Raw genomic sequence first — 15,565 nt, forward strand, 5'->3', positions numbered from 1 at the left:
GATGTGGCACTTGGGATCCTGAGCTGGGCAGCTGACAGGTCAGCCCTGGGGAAAACCCACCTAATGGTCCAGGACTAGGCCAGGGCTGGAGGCAGGGCTGGTAAGTCAGAGAGTGAACCTGCCCTGGGGTTCAGGGGAGCCCCGGCACCTCCTTAAGGCCCCAGCATCTGTGGCTGACAGATGAATCTATGGAATGTAGCAGGGCTGAGTCAGGCCCACATGCTTTGGTGCCAGTGAGCCCTGGGTTTGAATTTTGGATTTTCCACTCATAGCCCTAGACTGTAGATGAATACACCTTGGCCTGAGCCTCAGTTTCTTCACCTTTAGAATGGGCGTATGGTGCAGAGAGGTAGCCGAGGCTTGGGTCTTGCCTGTGCCAATTACTAGCAGTGTGTCCTTGGACAAGCGGCTTAACCTCTCTGAGTCTCAGTTTCCTCATCCAAAGACAGATTTCACCCCGTAGCACTAATTGAGATGATACATACAAAGGGCTTAGCACAGTCCCTGATACATATGTGGCTTGTTCTCCGTAAATAGTGGCTATGGGTCATGCGTGGTGATTATTGTTCTCCTGATCTTTTAGGATGTTTGGAAGATAACAGATATCAAAGCTGCTGGCTCTGGGCCTGGCACAGAGCAGGGCTTCAGGTACCACTCTGAGCCAAGAGAAGCTGCAGTTTCAAGGAGAAGGGTGGCAGTGAGGAGTGGAAGGTGGGGCTGGTCCCTGGTCCTGCCTGAGCAGGGTAGAGGGCGGGTGCTGGATAGGGCTCACCCCCACCCATCCTGCTCTCCCTGGGAGCAGGAGGGCTGACCTCAGAGCTTATGGGAATACGGTGCTTCTGGGGGAAAACTTAGGTCTTGGATGGGAGGACAGTGGGGGCATAGGGAGAAGGCAGTTCCAGAACATTCTCTCCCCCCAGACTCTGCACCAGAAGGACGCTTACCTTCAGCCCGTCGGGCCCTGCAGGGCCACTGTCACCCTCGAGGCCTGGCTCTCCCTGGAAAGGGTAGTGGGGAAAGATGAGGAGACATTACTGGGGAGGGGGTCCCAGTGTGTTTTACTTCCTCCTCCTCCCCGGGACAAGACCCCAACCCCTGATCTCCAGGTAGTAGGGGCCTGGAATGCCTGGCACAGCCAGTAAACAGTGGAGCAGACCCCCAAGCCACAGCCTGTTCTGTGTGCAGGGTGGGGTGAGGTAGGGGCTGCACGAGTTAGAAGGTGCTGGTCCTGTGTCTAGGTGGGCTGGTTGGAATGGGGAGGTAGAGCAGCCTACTGGTTGAAAAGGCTTTGACGTCAGACAGATCTCGATGCCTCCACTGGGCTTCCCATTCACTGGTAGTCTGGCCACAAGCAAACTCCTTAGCCCCCATGGGTGTCTGTTTTCTCCTCTGAAAATGGGGCTGATACACTTCCTTTAAGGGTTTCTATGAGACACAGTATAAGCACCTCACAAATAGTAGCCATTAGATATATTCTTCCTGGAATTTGGAGTGAGCCCTCATGGAGTGCCTTGGTGGAATCTCATTTCTCAGATGAGGAAAGTGAGGCCATCCCTCACACTTTCTTGCCAGCAAGTTTGGGAATGATACCAAGACCCTGAATCCCATCTGACCATCAGCCAGGTTCCCTGCTTGCCTTCCTAGCTCCAAAGATGCCCCTGGATGCCTCAGTTATCTAAATGGCTGTCAAGTTAAGTTTGTGTCTCTCTCTGCTTTTTCATAGCTGTTCAGCATCTGAGCTGGAAGGGGCCTCAGAAGTCATCAGATACAGGAATGGCAAAGATGGGAGGACAGGTGTGTAGATTCCACCCCTCTTGTGCCCATGGCAGACATCACTAATCTATCTACTAGAATGTGGCTCCATGAGGACAGAGCCTTCTGTTACTCACTGCTGTGAAGTGCCTGGCACACAGTGGGCATCAAGTGAGTGCATGTCATTCTCTTTCCTAGTGAGCCCAGAAGGAGCCTCAGGATCCTTCTTAACATGGCACTCCAAGAAACTATACTGCTCAATCTTCATTGACAGACAAGATTGCCATCTGAAGACTTCAAGCTCCATGCTCATCCTCTCTTGCCCTGTGGCCCTCTCCTCTCATTCTATGTCTTAACTCAATTTAAGGAGCCTCTGTTAACTTTGGGCAGGGAGTAACATGAGGCATTGGAAGAAGGGAAAAATGAGAAGTTGGATTGGGGGCCTGGTGTCTCCATGAGCCAAGCCCCCCACGCTAACTCCCCCTCACTCCTGGGCCGCACCTTCCCCCTCCGAAAGATGCCAGAGGATGCCTGCTCTGTATCTCTCACAGCACCCTGGGGTCTCCATTCAGACAGGGATCTTATAAATCAGGCACAGAGCACAGACAGGTGGACACAGAGCCATCCCAAACCTTCTCAGAGGAAGCCAAACTCTGTGGGTTTCTTTTGGTAAAGGGGAAGATAACCTTTCAGATAATCTTCCATGGAACAGTTTTAGGGATGGTAACAGGTGTTTTTCAATAAAAGCACTTGGAGGTCAAATAAGTTTGGAGACTCTGGATTAACCCTCCCCAAACCCCAATTTCTTGGTTGCAGGCCTTCTCAGAGCCTTGAAAATGCTACTGCTAATGTGTAAGGGGGAACACCGAGCACGCAGAATCTCAAACATTTTGACCACAGAATGCTTTTCTCTGAGGAGCGCCTCTGCACTGTGGAAATGCTGGCCTGCCAAGGGAGACTGGATGAGGCTGCAGAGATTCACAGTCTGTTTCTGCAGTTGAGGAAACTGAGGCTCAGGGAAGCTGAGTAAAGCCCTTCCCACCTCCAGACAGCCAGGGAGGGGTGGGGCTTTCCAGGGAGAATGAATTTGCTTCGACTTACCCGCTGCCCAATGAGGCCCGGCTCCCCAGCGGTGCCCAGAGGCCCAAGGTCACCCTAGGAGAAGCCAAACACAAGTCCATGGGTGGGGGAATAGGACCAGCCCCAGCCCTCACCTTCTTGTTCTCACTGGTTCTGACGTGGGAGGAGTGGGGAGTGGAGCCGAGGAAGCTCCTTCTCCCCAGGACCAGAGAGAAATTGTAAAATGCCAACCAGAGCCCCTGTTCCCAATAAGCCCTGGACAGGTCAGGATGACGACCACCAGCATCACCACCACCATCACAGCTCAGCTCACACTTACATAGTGCTGTTGTAAGTGCCTTTTCATTTTACACATTTAACTGTCACAACAACCCTGCCAGGAAAGATATCTTCTTTTACAAAGGAAGAGACTGAGGGACTGCAGGTTAAGTAACCAGCCCAAGCTCGTGAGGCTAGTAAGTGACAGGTTCAGGATCCAAACCTGGGTAGTTTGGCTCCAGGGAATATCGGATGCAGAGATGGCAACTCTGAGGCTGACCACCTTCTTTTCTCTCCCTCCCTGAGAACCTTGGAGAGAAACCCAAAGAAGGAAGAGGCCCTAAATGAACCGGAATAAATGTCACCCAGCTCCTCCAAAAGACCCCAGAAGGGTCTTTCTCATGTGGGGATTTCCAAGCTACACTCTCTCCCTGCTGGCGTCTGAGGGCACAACGAGGAGGCGGAGCTCCGAGCCCCCAGCCCTGCCACAGCCAGAACCATCCCCATTACTACCTGTTTTATATATGGGCTGATTTCCTGCATTATTCAAGCAAAGGATTCTGGAACTAAGTCAAGACTGACAGTCCCAGGCCTCTGGGGCCTGCATAGGGAGCAGGTCCTCTTCCAACAGCAGCGCGGGGAGGGGGCTCTCCCCAGAGCCCAGGGATCAATGGGCTCCTGTTTCCCTGCAGGTAATGAGGGGCACCAGTGCTGAAATGCAGATGGTATCGCAGGAGGCCAGGAGGTATGGCCGTCCCAGCGTGGGGCAGGTGCCAGAGAAAACACTGCCAGACAGGGGGCAGGGATGGGGGCTCCGGGCTGGCTGGGCCATCCGCTGTGGCCATGGCCATGCCCTGCTCCCCAGCCGGGAGCACAGAGAACCCATTATCCCGGGCACAAGAAAGGCCTGTTTCTCTTCCATGGAGACGATGGGGCCGCCAGCTGGGAGCTGGTTTCAACAAGCCATTTTTCTCTTCTTTCATCCCACCTTACCTTCATTCCAGCTTCCCCAGGAAGGCCTGGTTCTCCCACTGCACCTGGTGGCCCCTGCAAGAAAATGCCATTGGTCCTTCCTAGAGCAAGGGCTGGCCTCTGGTTGTAAGGGAGGAGATAACTGAGGCAGGCTCAGAGACAGCAAGGAACGTGCCCGAGGTCACTCAGCGTGAGAGACTCAGAGCTGGGAGCCGGCTGCAGCCTTCTAGGAGCTTAGAGTTGGGACTAGGCAGATGGGGGTGATTGGGCTCAGGCTGCTGAGCGTCAGGGCTGCCCAGAGACTGCTGGAGCCCCTCCCTCCCCACGAGTGTGGTTTACCCAGTAGGAGCCCATTGGCAAGCATAGGGAGGAAAATTTCATGATTCACGTAACAACAGAGGAGGAAGCCAACGGATGCTGCATTCAGGGCCGAGGGATTCCAGCCCTTCTCTCTGCAGCTGGGCCAGGATGACAAGGGCGGGAGGGATCCTGCGTTATCACCATTGGCATGGCTGCAGCCCCTGCATAAACCCTGGGGCTCAGTTTTCTCCTCTGGGTAAGGCACGGGTGTCTGAGTCCCCTTCCAAGCTCCTTGCTGCATGACCTTAAGAGGACTAGTTCTGCAGTCAAACCTCTGTGTCGGGGTGAAGTCCCAGCAGGGTCAGGGCAGGGGGCATTGCTGCTCTCCATGGTGCCGAAAAAGAGGCACTGCCAACCCCCGTGACGGTCCTGGCACAGCTGCATCCCACCCACTGCCCCTGGGATTGGGAGCCCAGCCCCTCACCCTATGGCATCATGGTGGATCTACCCTCTCTGCCAGGGCCTCTCCCCATCAGTCTCTGCAGTACACAGGACAGGGACCCCGGAGGAGAAGGGCCGGGAGGGGCTGATACCTCCCCAGCAGCACCACGGGACGAACAAGGGTCCTCCGCACTCACCTTGGGTCCCATCTCTCCCGGAGGGCCCATTGGCCCCTGGGGTCCCTGAGGGCCCTGGAAGATAGACAGACACACAGACAGTTGGGAGAAGCCAGCCTGGGCCCTCTTTGGGGTCTAAGGCTCAATAATGCAGTCTGGAGGGGCGGGTGAGGGAGAGAACCCGTAGAATTCGGGATTCTGCAGCCCATGCCCTCACCCACCCCTCACTGAGGGTCCTGGTGCCTGCAGCTCTCCCCGCACCCATGTCCAGTGCACTCCCGCCAATCCATCTGCCTCTTCTCCCAGTCGTCTACCTAAGACCCAGGGCGGCCTCCCCTGCCCAGAAGCCTTCTGGCTCCCAAGCCTTGCTCACCCTGTTCCCTCTGCCTGGAATGACCTTTCACCCGCCCTTGGTCAGTCCATTGTTCAAAAGGGCGTCTACCTGAGCTTCCAGATGTGGGGCTACAGCGCGGCCTCCAGTCCTCCCCCTGCCCCACCCAGATTCCTCCTCCTGGGCCCCGAGACTGTGCTCTCCTCTCCATCACCAGCAGCACCGTCCACAGCCTCCTCACAGGGCTCCCCAACACACGGGATGTCCTCCCAAACCCACCCTTCCCGGGAGATCTTGTGCAGGGCCCCTCTGTTTCAAACCTCTCAGCAGCTCACTATTGCCTTTGGGACAAACAGCACACTCCGTCCGCAGCTTTGGGTGACCGGCCCCCGCGACCTCTTCCTGCCTTCCCTGAGATCCAGTTCTCTCCACTCCGGGCACGCTGGACTCCGTAGTGCCCAGTCAGCGTGTTACTTTATTCTCATGTTGCCCTCCCTCCTTCGGAGACCTGAAGGACTCCGTTCCCTCCACTTTTCACTGTGCTAAGCACTCTATACACATTTTCTTATTTCATCCTCACAACAGGGTGTAAAGGTAGGAACAATTATTCCCATCTTACTGGCATGAAAACTGAGGCTGGAAGGCAAGGGAGCTTAGACTCAACCCAGAGCTCCTGACCTCCCCGGCCAGTGCTCTCTCCCTGACCCGAGGCCTGTCCCCTCGGGGCGGTAGAGCCCCGGCACTGTCCCTCTCCAACCCCTCTCCTTGTCTGACTGCAGGACCCACACCACCGGTGGGTGACCCAGCTGAGACCAGCCTGCCAGGAGCAAAGATGCAAAGAGAGAGGGAAAGGACACTTACCGGTTCTCCTGGGAGGCCCTTGGTACCTGGGGGGCCGGAGGGACCCGGGATGCCCTGCAGGGACAAACAAAGGTGACCTTAGTCCCTCCATGGCCTTCTCTACCCTGCCTGTCCCCTGGGTCTCAGTCAAGCTGTCGTAGCAAATGAGGGTCCGACCCCACCCTCTGCCATGTGACAGAGGGGAAGAGACATACTGGAGAGTCTTCAGGGCAGGAGTGGGCAACTAGAACCTTCGGGATTTCCACAGCAGGATGGGAACTTGGCTAAAGTGGCTAGTTTCTCCCCGTGAAGTCCCACGGAGAGAATTTCATGAACCGGTGTTACTTACAGGAAAGCCTCGTGTGCCCAGGTGCCCTCGCTCGCCAGCCACGCCCTGGAAGCACATTTGGGGTTTGTTAGAAGCATGTATGACAAAGCAGGGAGTGGGGAGAGGGGCCGGCAGCCTTGGCCTGACATACCTGCTGCCCAGGCTGGCCTGGTCTGCCCTGTAGTCCTGGAGGGCCCTGCAGGAAGCAAAGCATGAGGATGGGAGAGGGTGCTGGGGAGGACCCTTCACGGAGAAGGGACACCTGCTCCCACGGGAGATATAAGGAAATCATGGGGTCATGGCATCCACCCCCTCCCCAGTGTGCAGACGGGAAAACTCAGGGAAGTGGCTCGCCATAGTCACCAGGTGCTCTGGGTCGAGAACCAAGAACCCCCGGGTCCTGAAGGGGTTAGAAGCAGCCTCGGCTCTCAGGGGCCCGGGAGGGGCTTGGGGGTCAGAGGCCATGCGTGATTCCTCCTCACTCTCTCTCATTCTCGCTTCCTCTCTCTCATTCACGTGCTTTCTCTCTCTCTCAGTCTGACCGCTCATTCTCCCTTCCCTGCCCCCATGCTGGGGGCTTGCCAGCATCAGGAAGAGTGGCCGGATGAGCTCTCAGGAACGTGCCCTGCAGCGTCTCTGGGATGCCCTGCTGTCCCAAAGGGGTCTGTTACTGCGGAGGCTGTGAGCCTGGGTTCCTGGATTCCTAACCCAGCGTGGGAGGTGAGAGGAAGGGTAGGCCACGGGGGTTGGTACCTTCAGACCCCTGGACCCCTGCTCCCCAGCTGGTCCATCTGGTCCTCGGGGTCCCTGGAACAGGAAAAAGGGACTAGCACAGTGGACAGTAGGGGTCTCCCTCGGGCTGGGAACCAGGAGGGCGGGGACGCCCAGAGCCCTGCGCAAGCGGGGGCTCCCTCCACCTCGCACTTCCTGTGCACTCCCACCCCCAGGTGGGTCACCCAGGGCAGTGTGCCTGCTGAGATGGCTCTGCGCATGGCGTAGCATGGGTGGACTTGGCTAGGGGCCCTACCATCCTGGAGTGGGGCTGGTGGTGCATTTAAACCCTGTTTAAAGAAACCTTGGGGCTCACCCAGCCAACCCATTCCACGGACGCAGAAACTGAGGGCAGAGCCAAGAGACACGTGGCCAAGTGCCCACAGCCAGGTCTTCAGACTGCTGTCACCTGCTCTTCCCAGAGCACACCTGGGGCAGAAGCAGCGCGTGGACCACAGCCCTCAGGGGAAACTGGCAGAGGAGGGACGAGCTGGGGAGGGTCTACACGTGGCCAGATGTGTGGAACAGCCCCCTCTCCAGCCAGATGTGCAGCTAGTCTGGCCCAGCTCACATGAGGAGGGGGCAAGGACAGGGCAGCTGTTCCCTGGAGTTCTGGGTTCAGGTCTGACCTCGGAGACAGGAGTCTTGGTCTTTTGAGAACTCAGAGGCCCCTGGGGCAGGCAGAATCCCCTCTTCCCCGCACTGCACAGATGGGAACACTGAGGCCCTGCAAGGGAAGTGATTTGTCCAAGGTCCCTTAGCACATTAGCAGCTGGTATTCCCTCCAGGGTTCCACCCACTGCCCCCTGTGTCCCCTCCATGGGCCTCCCACAGAGACACAGATGGGATGGGGTCCCCTGGGGTCCACCATGGAGAACAGTGTGGTGTTTGTTCTGCAGGGGGCCAGAGAGGCCATGTTGGGGAGACAAAGAGGATCCTGTGAAGGAGGCTGACCCGCCCCAGCCTGGGAGCGAGGGGACCAGGCACACAAGGGGGCCAGGGAAGCGTCTGGGCATAGGGGATATGAGGGATGAGAAAAAGGAACATGAAGAAATCATTTAAATATTGAACAAGGAAATTTTCAATTAATAGTTGAACCAGAAAAAGTGACAATTCTTCTTATCAGCTGCTTCAACTCGACGCTGCAGCCTTAAATAGCACCACACTGATGAAATCACCCTGGGCCAGGAGACCACGGGCTGGGAGTCTTTGTGCCCAGTGTCTCAGGCCCTGGCCCAGAATCTATCAGGGGTCCAGCACTAGGCACAGTGCTGCTCAGGAAATGCTGTGTCTCAGGGACAAGTGGCTGCTCCTTGCTGAGCCTCAGTTATCCCATCTCTGAAATGGGGACGAGAAATCTCCCCCTCAAGGCAGGAGGAGATAATGCACTCGGGCAGCTCAGCACGTGGCATGTAGTAAGTGCTCAGAATACCTGGTTCCTCCAGAGGGGGCTGCAGGCTCCCCAGGGGCAGGGGCGCAGAGCAACGGCCTGGCAAACCTGGATTCAGTCCCTTCCTCAGAATAGGCAGCTTATATGAGGCTCAGAATTTTCACGGGTTCAAGATGAGGTTTGATTAGAGGGTGTGGGTGCAAGTCCTGGTTTTGCTACCGACTTGCTGTGTGACCCCAGGAAAGCCCCTTCCTCTCTCTGGGCCTCAGTCTCAGATGGACACTGTCAGACCACGTGTTAGACTTACCGCCCCTGACTCATGGACAGGAGCCTGGTGGAGATGGACACAGGTTAGGATGTAGGGCATCCCAGGTCACGGGAGCCGGGACAGAAGCTGAGCTGATGGTGGGCATCCGGGCCCTCCTGAGAGATGGCTTCTGGCCCCTGACCTCTGGCTCTACCTGAGGCATTAACCTTCCTGGAAAGGGACAGCTCTGGGAGTGGAGCGGAGGCCCAGAGGTGTCAAGGGCTTGGCCTGAATCACACGGCACCCTGTTTCTCCTGGGAATCAAAGCCTCACTGGGAGAAAGGTTATGAGATCTATAATAATAGTAATAACATCAACAACAGCAGCAGCAGCAGTAATAGTGAAAGCTCTTTTCTAATTTAACAAATAAGGAAATAGCCTGTGGTTGCCCTGCTAGTATGTGGAGAAGCCAGAATTTGAATGCAAGTCAGCCAGAGGCCCATTTTTTTTCCACCACTACCTGTCACTATTTATCAGTGTGGGAGTGAGCTCCCTGTCACAGGGGGTATGCAGGTCAGGGCCGGGACACGGTGTTAGAGGAGACAATATCTAAAATCCCTCTTACCTGGGAGACTCTGCTATTCCCCCGGAGCACCAGAGAGCTCAGGTAGAAGCTGGGGCTGGCTGGGGGGAAACAGGATTAACCTTTCCTCCCTGGAAGGAGGAGGAGGCAAAGGGGCCCCAGCCACTCTCCCTCCCCAGCTCCGCTGTGCAGGGAGAGGCACGAGGGCAGTGCACAGCCTAACCCTTGCTCTGGGCCACTCTGCAGCTCGTCCTCTGTCCTGTGGGTGCCTCAGTCCTGCCCCCTCCTTCCCCAAATGAACACGGGCCAGCCCACCCTGCTGGAGGCAGGTCTGGGTTTCTGTCAGAGCCACAGATCTGTTCTCTTGGAGCCACTCCCCGAGGAAGATGTTTGCAGTCACAGCCGGGGCTGCCTCCCAGCCAGTTTGGGCGTCTGGCTTGGCTGGGAGGAGCCCCAGGGGACAGAAAATCTGGCCAATCGCAGCTCTTGTGAAAAAGGGATGGAAAGGGAGTGAACGTGTGCCCAACACTTGCTACACACCGCTGCCTTTCCAGGTGCCTACCACTCGAGGTGCTGGCAAAGGGATTCTATCCCCACAGCCATCCAAAAGGTCGGTTCTGTTGCTGACCCATCTTATGGAGGAAAAACTGGGGCCTCAGAGAGGGCAAATCAACTGCCTGAGGTCAGGGAGGAGGAGCTGGGATTCGAGGCCAGGTCTGCTGAGCTCTTAAGTCCCACTCACAGGAGCAGAGTTCAGTGTCAGGCACTTGGATCACAGAATCCTCACGACTCCCTCAAAGTGGGTTTTGGAGGGAGATAGCGGAGTCTCCGGGGTAAGAGGACTTTTAGACATTGTCTTCTCCAACACCCTGCCCCGGGCTCTAATCTGCACACCCCCTGTGACAGGGAGCTCACTCCCACACTGATAAACAATGACAGGTAGTGGTGGAAAAAACTGGGCATTCGGCTGACTTGGGTTCAAAGTCTGGTTCCTTCCAACTTGCTCCTAATGTCATCCACCAAGCCTTACAGAGGTTAAGAAAGAGGTTAAGAGGTCCCAGAGCTGGTAACTGGGAAGGCTGAGACTTGCTCCTATGCCTGTGTGACCCCATAGCCCCCGCTCTTTGTGGCCCATGGACCCAGACCCTGGTCAACAGCTCTACCAAGAGCTGAGGGTCTGGGGCCCCATCCTGGCCCTGGCCTCGACCCCTTAGTGCTCATTCTTCCCAGGGCAGGGGGCTGGGGGGAGTGGGCTGGGCAGCAGGGCCCATCCTGCACATGGGCAGAAAAGCAGGCAGGGCCTTGCAGACCTCCAAGCTCATTTCCCACAGCACACTCAGGGAAACTGAGGCCTGGAGAGCAACAAGGCCTTGCTATGGTCCCAGGGCAAGCCAGGAGCTGCACAGGGGGCCTGCCCAGAATTGAGGTCTTTCACAGGCTCAGCGGGTGCCTCTCTAGTCCCCCCCCCACCCTGCCCCGCTCAGTGACCCCATCTGTGAAGTGGCCAAAGGCGGCCTGTCAGGCAGGGGACCCAGGGGGTGGGTCCCACAGGTTTTGCATTCCTGCCAAATGCAGCAGGGGGCGGGGCTCATGTTCCTGAAGCTCCCCTTCCAGCCCTGGAGACTTTGATGTGGTTGGGAGCCTGGATTTCCTCAAGCAGGAGATACGTTCTTCAAGCCACCACTGGGAAGGGTGGTACAACGGTTGTGAGGAGCTCAGTGAGCTGACGGAGGCCTGAGCCTCTGCATCTGGCAGGCTGTGCGGGGCAGGGCCTGGGCCAGCACAGCTCCCCCTCCAGCCAACCTGGCTTCCCGGGCAGGAGGGAATGTGCAGAGGGTCAGGGTGGAACCCGGCTGCCAAAGGGCCTCGGCTACTCGCAGAGACCAGGACATGGCACTGGGAGGGGTCCTGCCAGGCCAGGGGAATGCCTCTAAGGCTCGCCTCTCCCAGGCAGACTGCTCAGACCACCTCGTTCAGGGGAAATTTTTAAACTACTTGAAATTCAGCCAAGAAGAGAATAATCATCTCAGATCCCCTGGTATGAGTTTGAATATCAGGCCTGGGCTGCCTGGTCCACTGTGCCATCTTGTTTCCTTTTCACAAGGCTGCCTGGCCTGGCACCTGGACACCCACTGGGGGCAGGAAACCACTCCATCAGCCTTCCCCGCCTTCAGTATGCGAAAGAGTCAGATTCCCTGGGTTCAAATCCCAGTTCTGCCACTTTTTAGCTGTGCAACCTGAGGCAGGTGACTTAACCTCTCTGTGCCTTAGTTTCCTTGTCTGTAAGATGGGAATTAAGAATAGCACCTACATTATAGGGTAGTGCTGAAGAGTAGCTGAGTCAATGTACGTGATAGTGCCTGGCACAGAGTAAGTACTAGTGATTACCTCTAGCTACCGTGCTCAGGGCCAGCCCTGCATAAAAGCCTCTGCGGCTCCCCACTACCCTTGGAACATAGCCCATAGGCTTAGCTGTGGCGTTTGAGGCCCTGCTAGCTCTTGGCCTTATCCCTCTCTCCTGCCCCTCTGTTGAACCAGTGGGGAACCCCTAAACATGCTGCTCCTTCTCACCTTAGGGCTCTCCCTCTGCCTGGAACCTGGCATCAGCTCAAGCATCACCCTCTCCTTGAAGCCTTCCCTGGTACCCTGGTCAGGTGAGGTGCCTCCTCCAGGCTCCCAAGCTGCCTGTGTTTCCACCATCGACGTGCTAATGACCCTGTACTGCCTGTTTGACCTACTTGATTGAGCCATGAAGCCAGGCAAGGGTCCTGCCTGTCCTGTTCTCGTGGTATCTACAGAGCCTCCAACAGTGGCTGGCCCACAGCAGGTGTTAAATAAATTGTAGGTGAATGAATGCATGAGCAAACACATGAATGGTCAAAGCATCGGCACCACAGAGCCCCTCTGTTCCTGCTGGATGGCAAGGCGTGGTGCTCAGAAATGGGCTGGGAAAGATGGGTGGGGGTCCCACACGGAGAGTCAGGCCTGGGAGGAGCCTGGTGCTGTGAAAGTCACAGATCTCAGGGCTGGGCGGAGGGCAAGGACCAAGAGGGGTCTCTCCAGCAGGTGGCCCCGCCAGTGTCCGCCCCCGGGGGCTGGGCCGCACTTACCCGGCGTCCCTTTGCTCCCCTCATGCCCAGCGGGCCTCGAGATCCTGGAGGACCCTGTGGGGAGGAGAAAGAGTCTGGAGAAACCCCCTTTTAGGGAGCAAGTACAACACCGAAGGCTAGGCCTGCAGCCTCAAACAGGCGCTGTTCAGGAGCGGCCACTCCTGAGCCCAGCAGCTCCAGATGGAAGGACTTGGCCTAGTGGGAAGATCTGTCCCCCAGGAGAAGCAGCGGACGTGCTGCCACCTTGAGCAGGAGTCAGCGCCTGGGAATCTGGCAGCAGGGAGAAGCCATCCTGGATGGATAAGCCACTTCCTTCTTTATCTCAAAATCAACAACCGGAAGCTATGAGGACATTCCTGACCAAAATCTCCTCCAACTCCCACTTCCCCTTTTCTCTCTCCATCAGCAAGGAGAATATGGGGTCCCAAGTTCTGTCCCCCACCCTGACCTTGAATATTACCTGAAAGCATCCAGAAGGCTCTGACCAGGGCAGAAAGAGCCAGGGAGGGTAAGAGGGAGCAGAACTAGACCAGGGCCCGGAAGTGAGGGAGGGGGAGCGGGAAGCACGTGTGGAGGGGGAGGGGCTGGGCGGAGAAGTCGGGGTGGGGGGAGGCAAAGAGAAGGGAGCAGGGCCTGGCCCAGGGAAGACGCCCGCCAGGGTTATCTCGGTTTGGTGAAGGAATGACAAGAAGAGACAGGGAGGGAGGGAAAGAAAAAACAGGGCTGGCTTTGTTCTTTGAATTCCCAGCACCTGGCCCAGGGCAGGCCGATGACAGGGATTAAGGGAAGGACTGAAGAGGACAGAGGATAGGAAGGGAGAGAAAGAAGGTGAAGAGAGGAAGCAGGCCGCCTCGCTGCCTGGTTTCTCTCCCCAGGTTCCAGCCCCAGCTACAGACGTCAAGCTGCATCTTAGCCACATGGCTGGCCAAGGACCCCTCCAACAGCTGCAGGAGCCTCCCAGCTCCGCGGCGATTCTCAGACTGGGCGTGCTCCTTTTACAAGAAGAGACGGCCTCATCCCCCCCTCCGAATACCAGGGAGAGGCCCAGCTCAGTTTGGGGCCTCAGGAAAAACTCCTCTTTCTGCTCCTATTTCTCTCTTCCCAGGGCCTCAGGGGGGGCAGACCTTTCAACTGCTAAAGGGCTGATGTGAGGCGCTGGGTCCCAACATGATCCCTTGTCAGCAGAGCAAGCAGGGTGTGGACCCGAGCTTGGCCCCCTAAAAAGACAGATCTTACTCCCGGGTGAGGGAGAACATGAAGACTGGGTGAGAATGGACCATTTTATAGAGGGATCTCAGACTGCAGAAGGCATGCAATGCGTCACTGGGAAATTTCAGGAGCCAAGTCTCAACTCAGAGGCAGTAGAGTAGAGTGCTTAAAAGAGCACACTGTTCCACCAGAGAACTAGGTTCAAACCCTGACTCTGCCACCTACTAATTCTGTGACCTTTGGCAAGTGACTTAAACTCTTTGGGCCTCAGTTTCATCATCTATACAATGGGTATAAGAAGAGTCCCTGACTCCTAGAGCTGGTAGGAAGATGAAATGACCAGGAAGGTCCTCAGTAAAGGGTTGCTGTCAGCTCTCTCAAAGGGAGAGGAGGTCAGAAACTGGTGGTCCCAGGACCTGACTGTTCCCCTCCAAATAATGGAGATAATAACCTTGGCGGACCTCAGTGGACTGTAGGAGAACATGGATGTTAAAGTGATTGGAAAAGTGGAAAATGCCAATCAGACGTGAACGGTATCATCAGAAATGTCACTTTCATAGTAACAGTCTTACTAATAATAGTGGTAATTATCATATCTAACAAATAGTGATAGTAATTATTATTGTTACCATTCATTAAGCACTTAGTATATGCAGGTAGTTTGCTAAGCATTACATCATGCACGGTATCATTTATTTCTCACAACAGTCTCATAATGAAGGTGGCATTATGCTGACTCAGATAGGGAAACTGAGGCTCAGAGATGCTATAAATGTTGCCAACAATCACACAGCTAGTAAAGGGGGAGCCAGAATTTGACTCACATGTGTCTGATTCTGAAGCTTTCTGGACCTCCATGCTATCCTGCTTCCCCAGTGGCACTGGGGGCAGCTGGCTGTCCGAAAGGAGCCCCAAGAGATCCAAAGGCCCAGCCCCACACTGCAACAGAGGAGGGTCAATGGCAACCTTGGGATCTGAAAGCGGCAGCTCACTGTTTGATTTCACTAAGTCGGAGCCAAACCATTGAACAGATGGAAGCACTGAGGAAATGGAATGGGGAGGAGGTTGGACATGGGAGGAAGAAAGCCTGGAGGGAGGCTCAGGGAGGCTGAGGTCCAGGGGCACAGCTAGAATTGGATGATAGACCTCTAGCATCCTTGTTCTCTGGCTTCGGCCCTACCCTGGGCACCTAGCACTGTCTGGCACATAGTAGGTGCTCAGTAAAAGTCTGTTAATGAGTGAGAGGACTAGACAGTGAGAATCTTAAGAGCAGGATCTATTTTTTATCATTTTTGCAACTCCAGGACTGAGCATGGGCACAGCACACGGCAGGTGCACAGAAAAGTCTGGGAACTGAGTTGGCCTTGCTTCCCGAAGTGGCTCAGAGAACTGGTGTGGGCGCACTTCCCTTGGGTTCAAACCATCGAAGGCTCCCGTTCCCTCCTTCCTCAGACCCCAGGGAGCCCCTCAGTCTAGCCTGTGAAGACACCTGAACTCATCACCCTCCAGGCTTGCCCCAGGATCCTGCCTGTGCCGGTCCCCCTCCCGCCATACCCTTTCCACCTGCCTGAAGCCCACCTCCCCATCCCCTCGCCCCAGAGTGGGCTCCCAGACTTGAGCCTCAGCCTTGGCCGGAGTGAGTGCCCTGCCCCAATTCCCTCCGTCCTCCACCAGCAGAGGTGGAGGGACCAGAAGCTCCATATGCTCAGGGTGAGAGCCACCCAGCCCCCAACCCTACCTCACCCTCGGGGGAGTAGGAGGGACCCCTGAATCTGGG

General features: G+C 56.2%; 1 protein-coding gene across 1 annotated transcript in view; it reads right to left on the reverse strand.

The window, feature by feature from the left end:
• Window positions 1–15,565, reverse strand: part of COL27A1 (collagen type XXVII alpha 1 chain) — a 141,832-nt gene that overhangs the window by 36,755 nt on the left and 89,512 nt on the right. The window contains exons 28-36 of the mRNA XM_061200047.1: window positions 12,580–12,633; window positions 7,232–7,285; window positions 6,630–6,674; window positions 6,500–6,544; window positions 6,172–6,225; window positions 5,001–5,054; window positions 4,084–4,137; window positions 2,854–2,907; window positions 945–998 (exon numbers count right to left, since the gene is read on the reverse strand). Of these exons, the coding sequence (XP_061056030.1) occupies window positions 945–998; window positions 2,854–2,907; window positions 4,084–4,137; window positions 5,001–5,054; window positions 6,172–6,225; window positions 6,500–6,544; window positions 6,630–6,674; window positions 7,232–7,285; window positions 12,580–12,633 (468 nt within the window). The remainder of the gene's footprint in view (window positions 1–944; window positions 999–2,853; window positions 2,908–4,083; window positions 4,138–5,000; window positions 5,055–6,171; window positions 6,226–6,499; window positions 6,545–6,629; window positions 6,675–7,231; window positions 7,286–12,579; window positions 12,634–15,565) is intronic.

The sequence above is a fragment of the Eubalaena glacialis genome, chromosome 9 (genome assembly GCF_028564815.1).
Source record: "Eubalaena glacialis isolate mEubGla1 chromosome 9, mEubGla1.1.hap2.+ XY, whole genome shotgun sequence".
Taxonomy (NCBI): Eukaryota; Metazoa; Chordata; class Mammalia; order Artiodactyla; family Balaenidae; genus Eubalaena; species Eubalaena glacialis.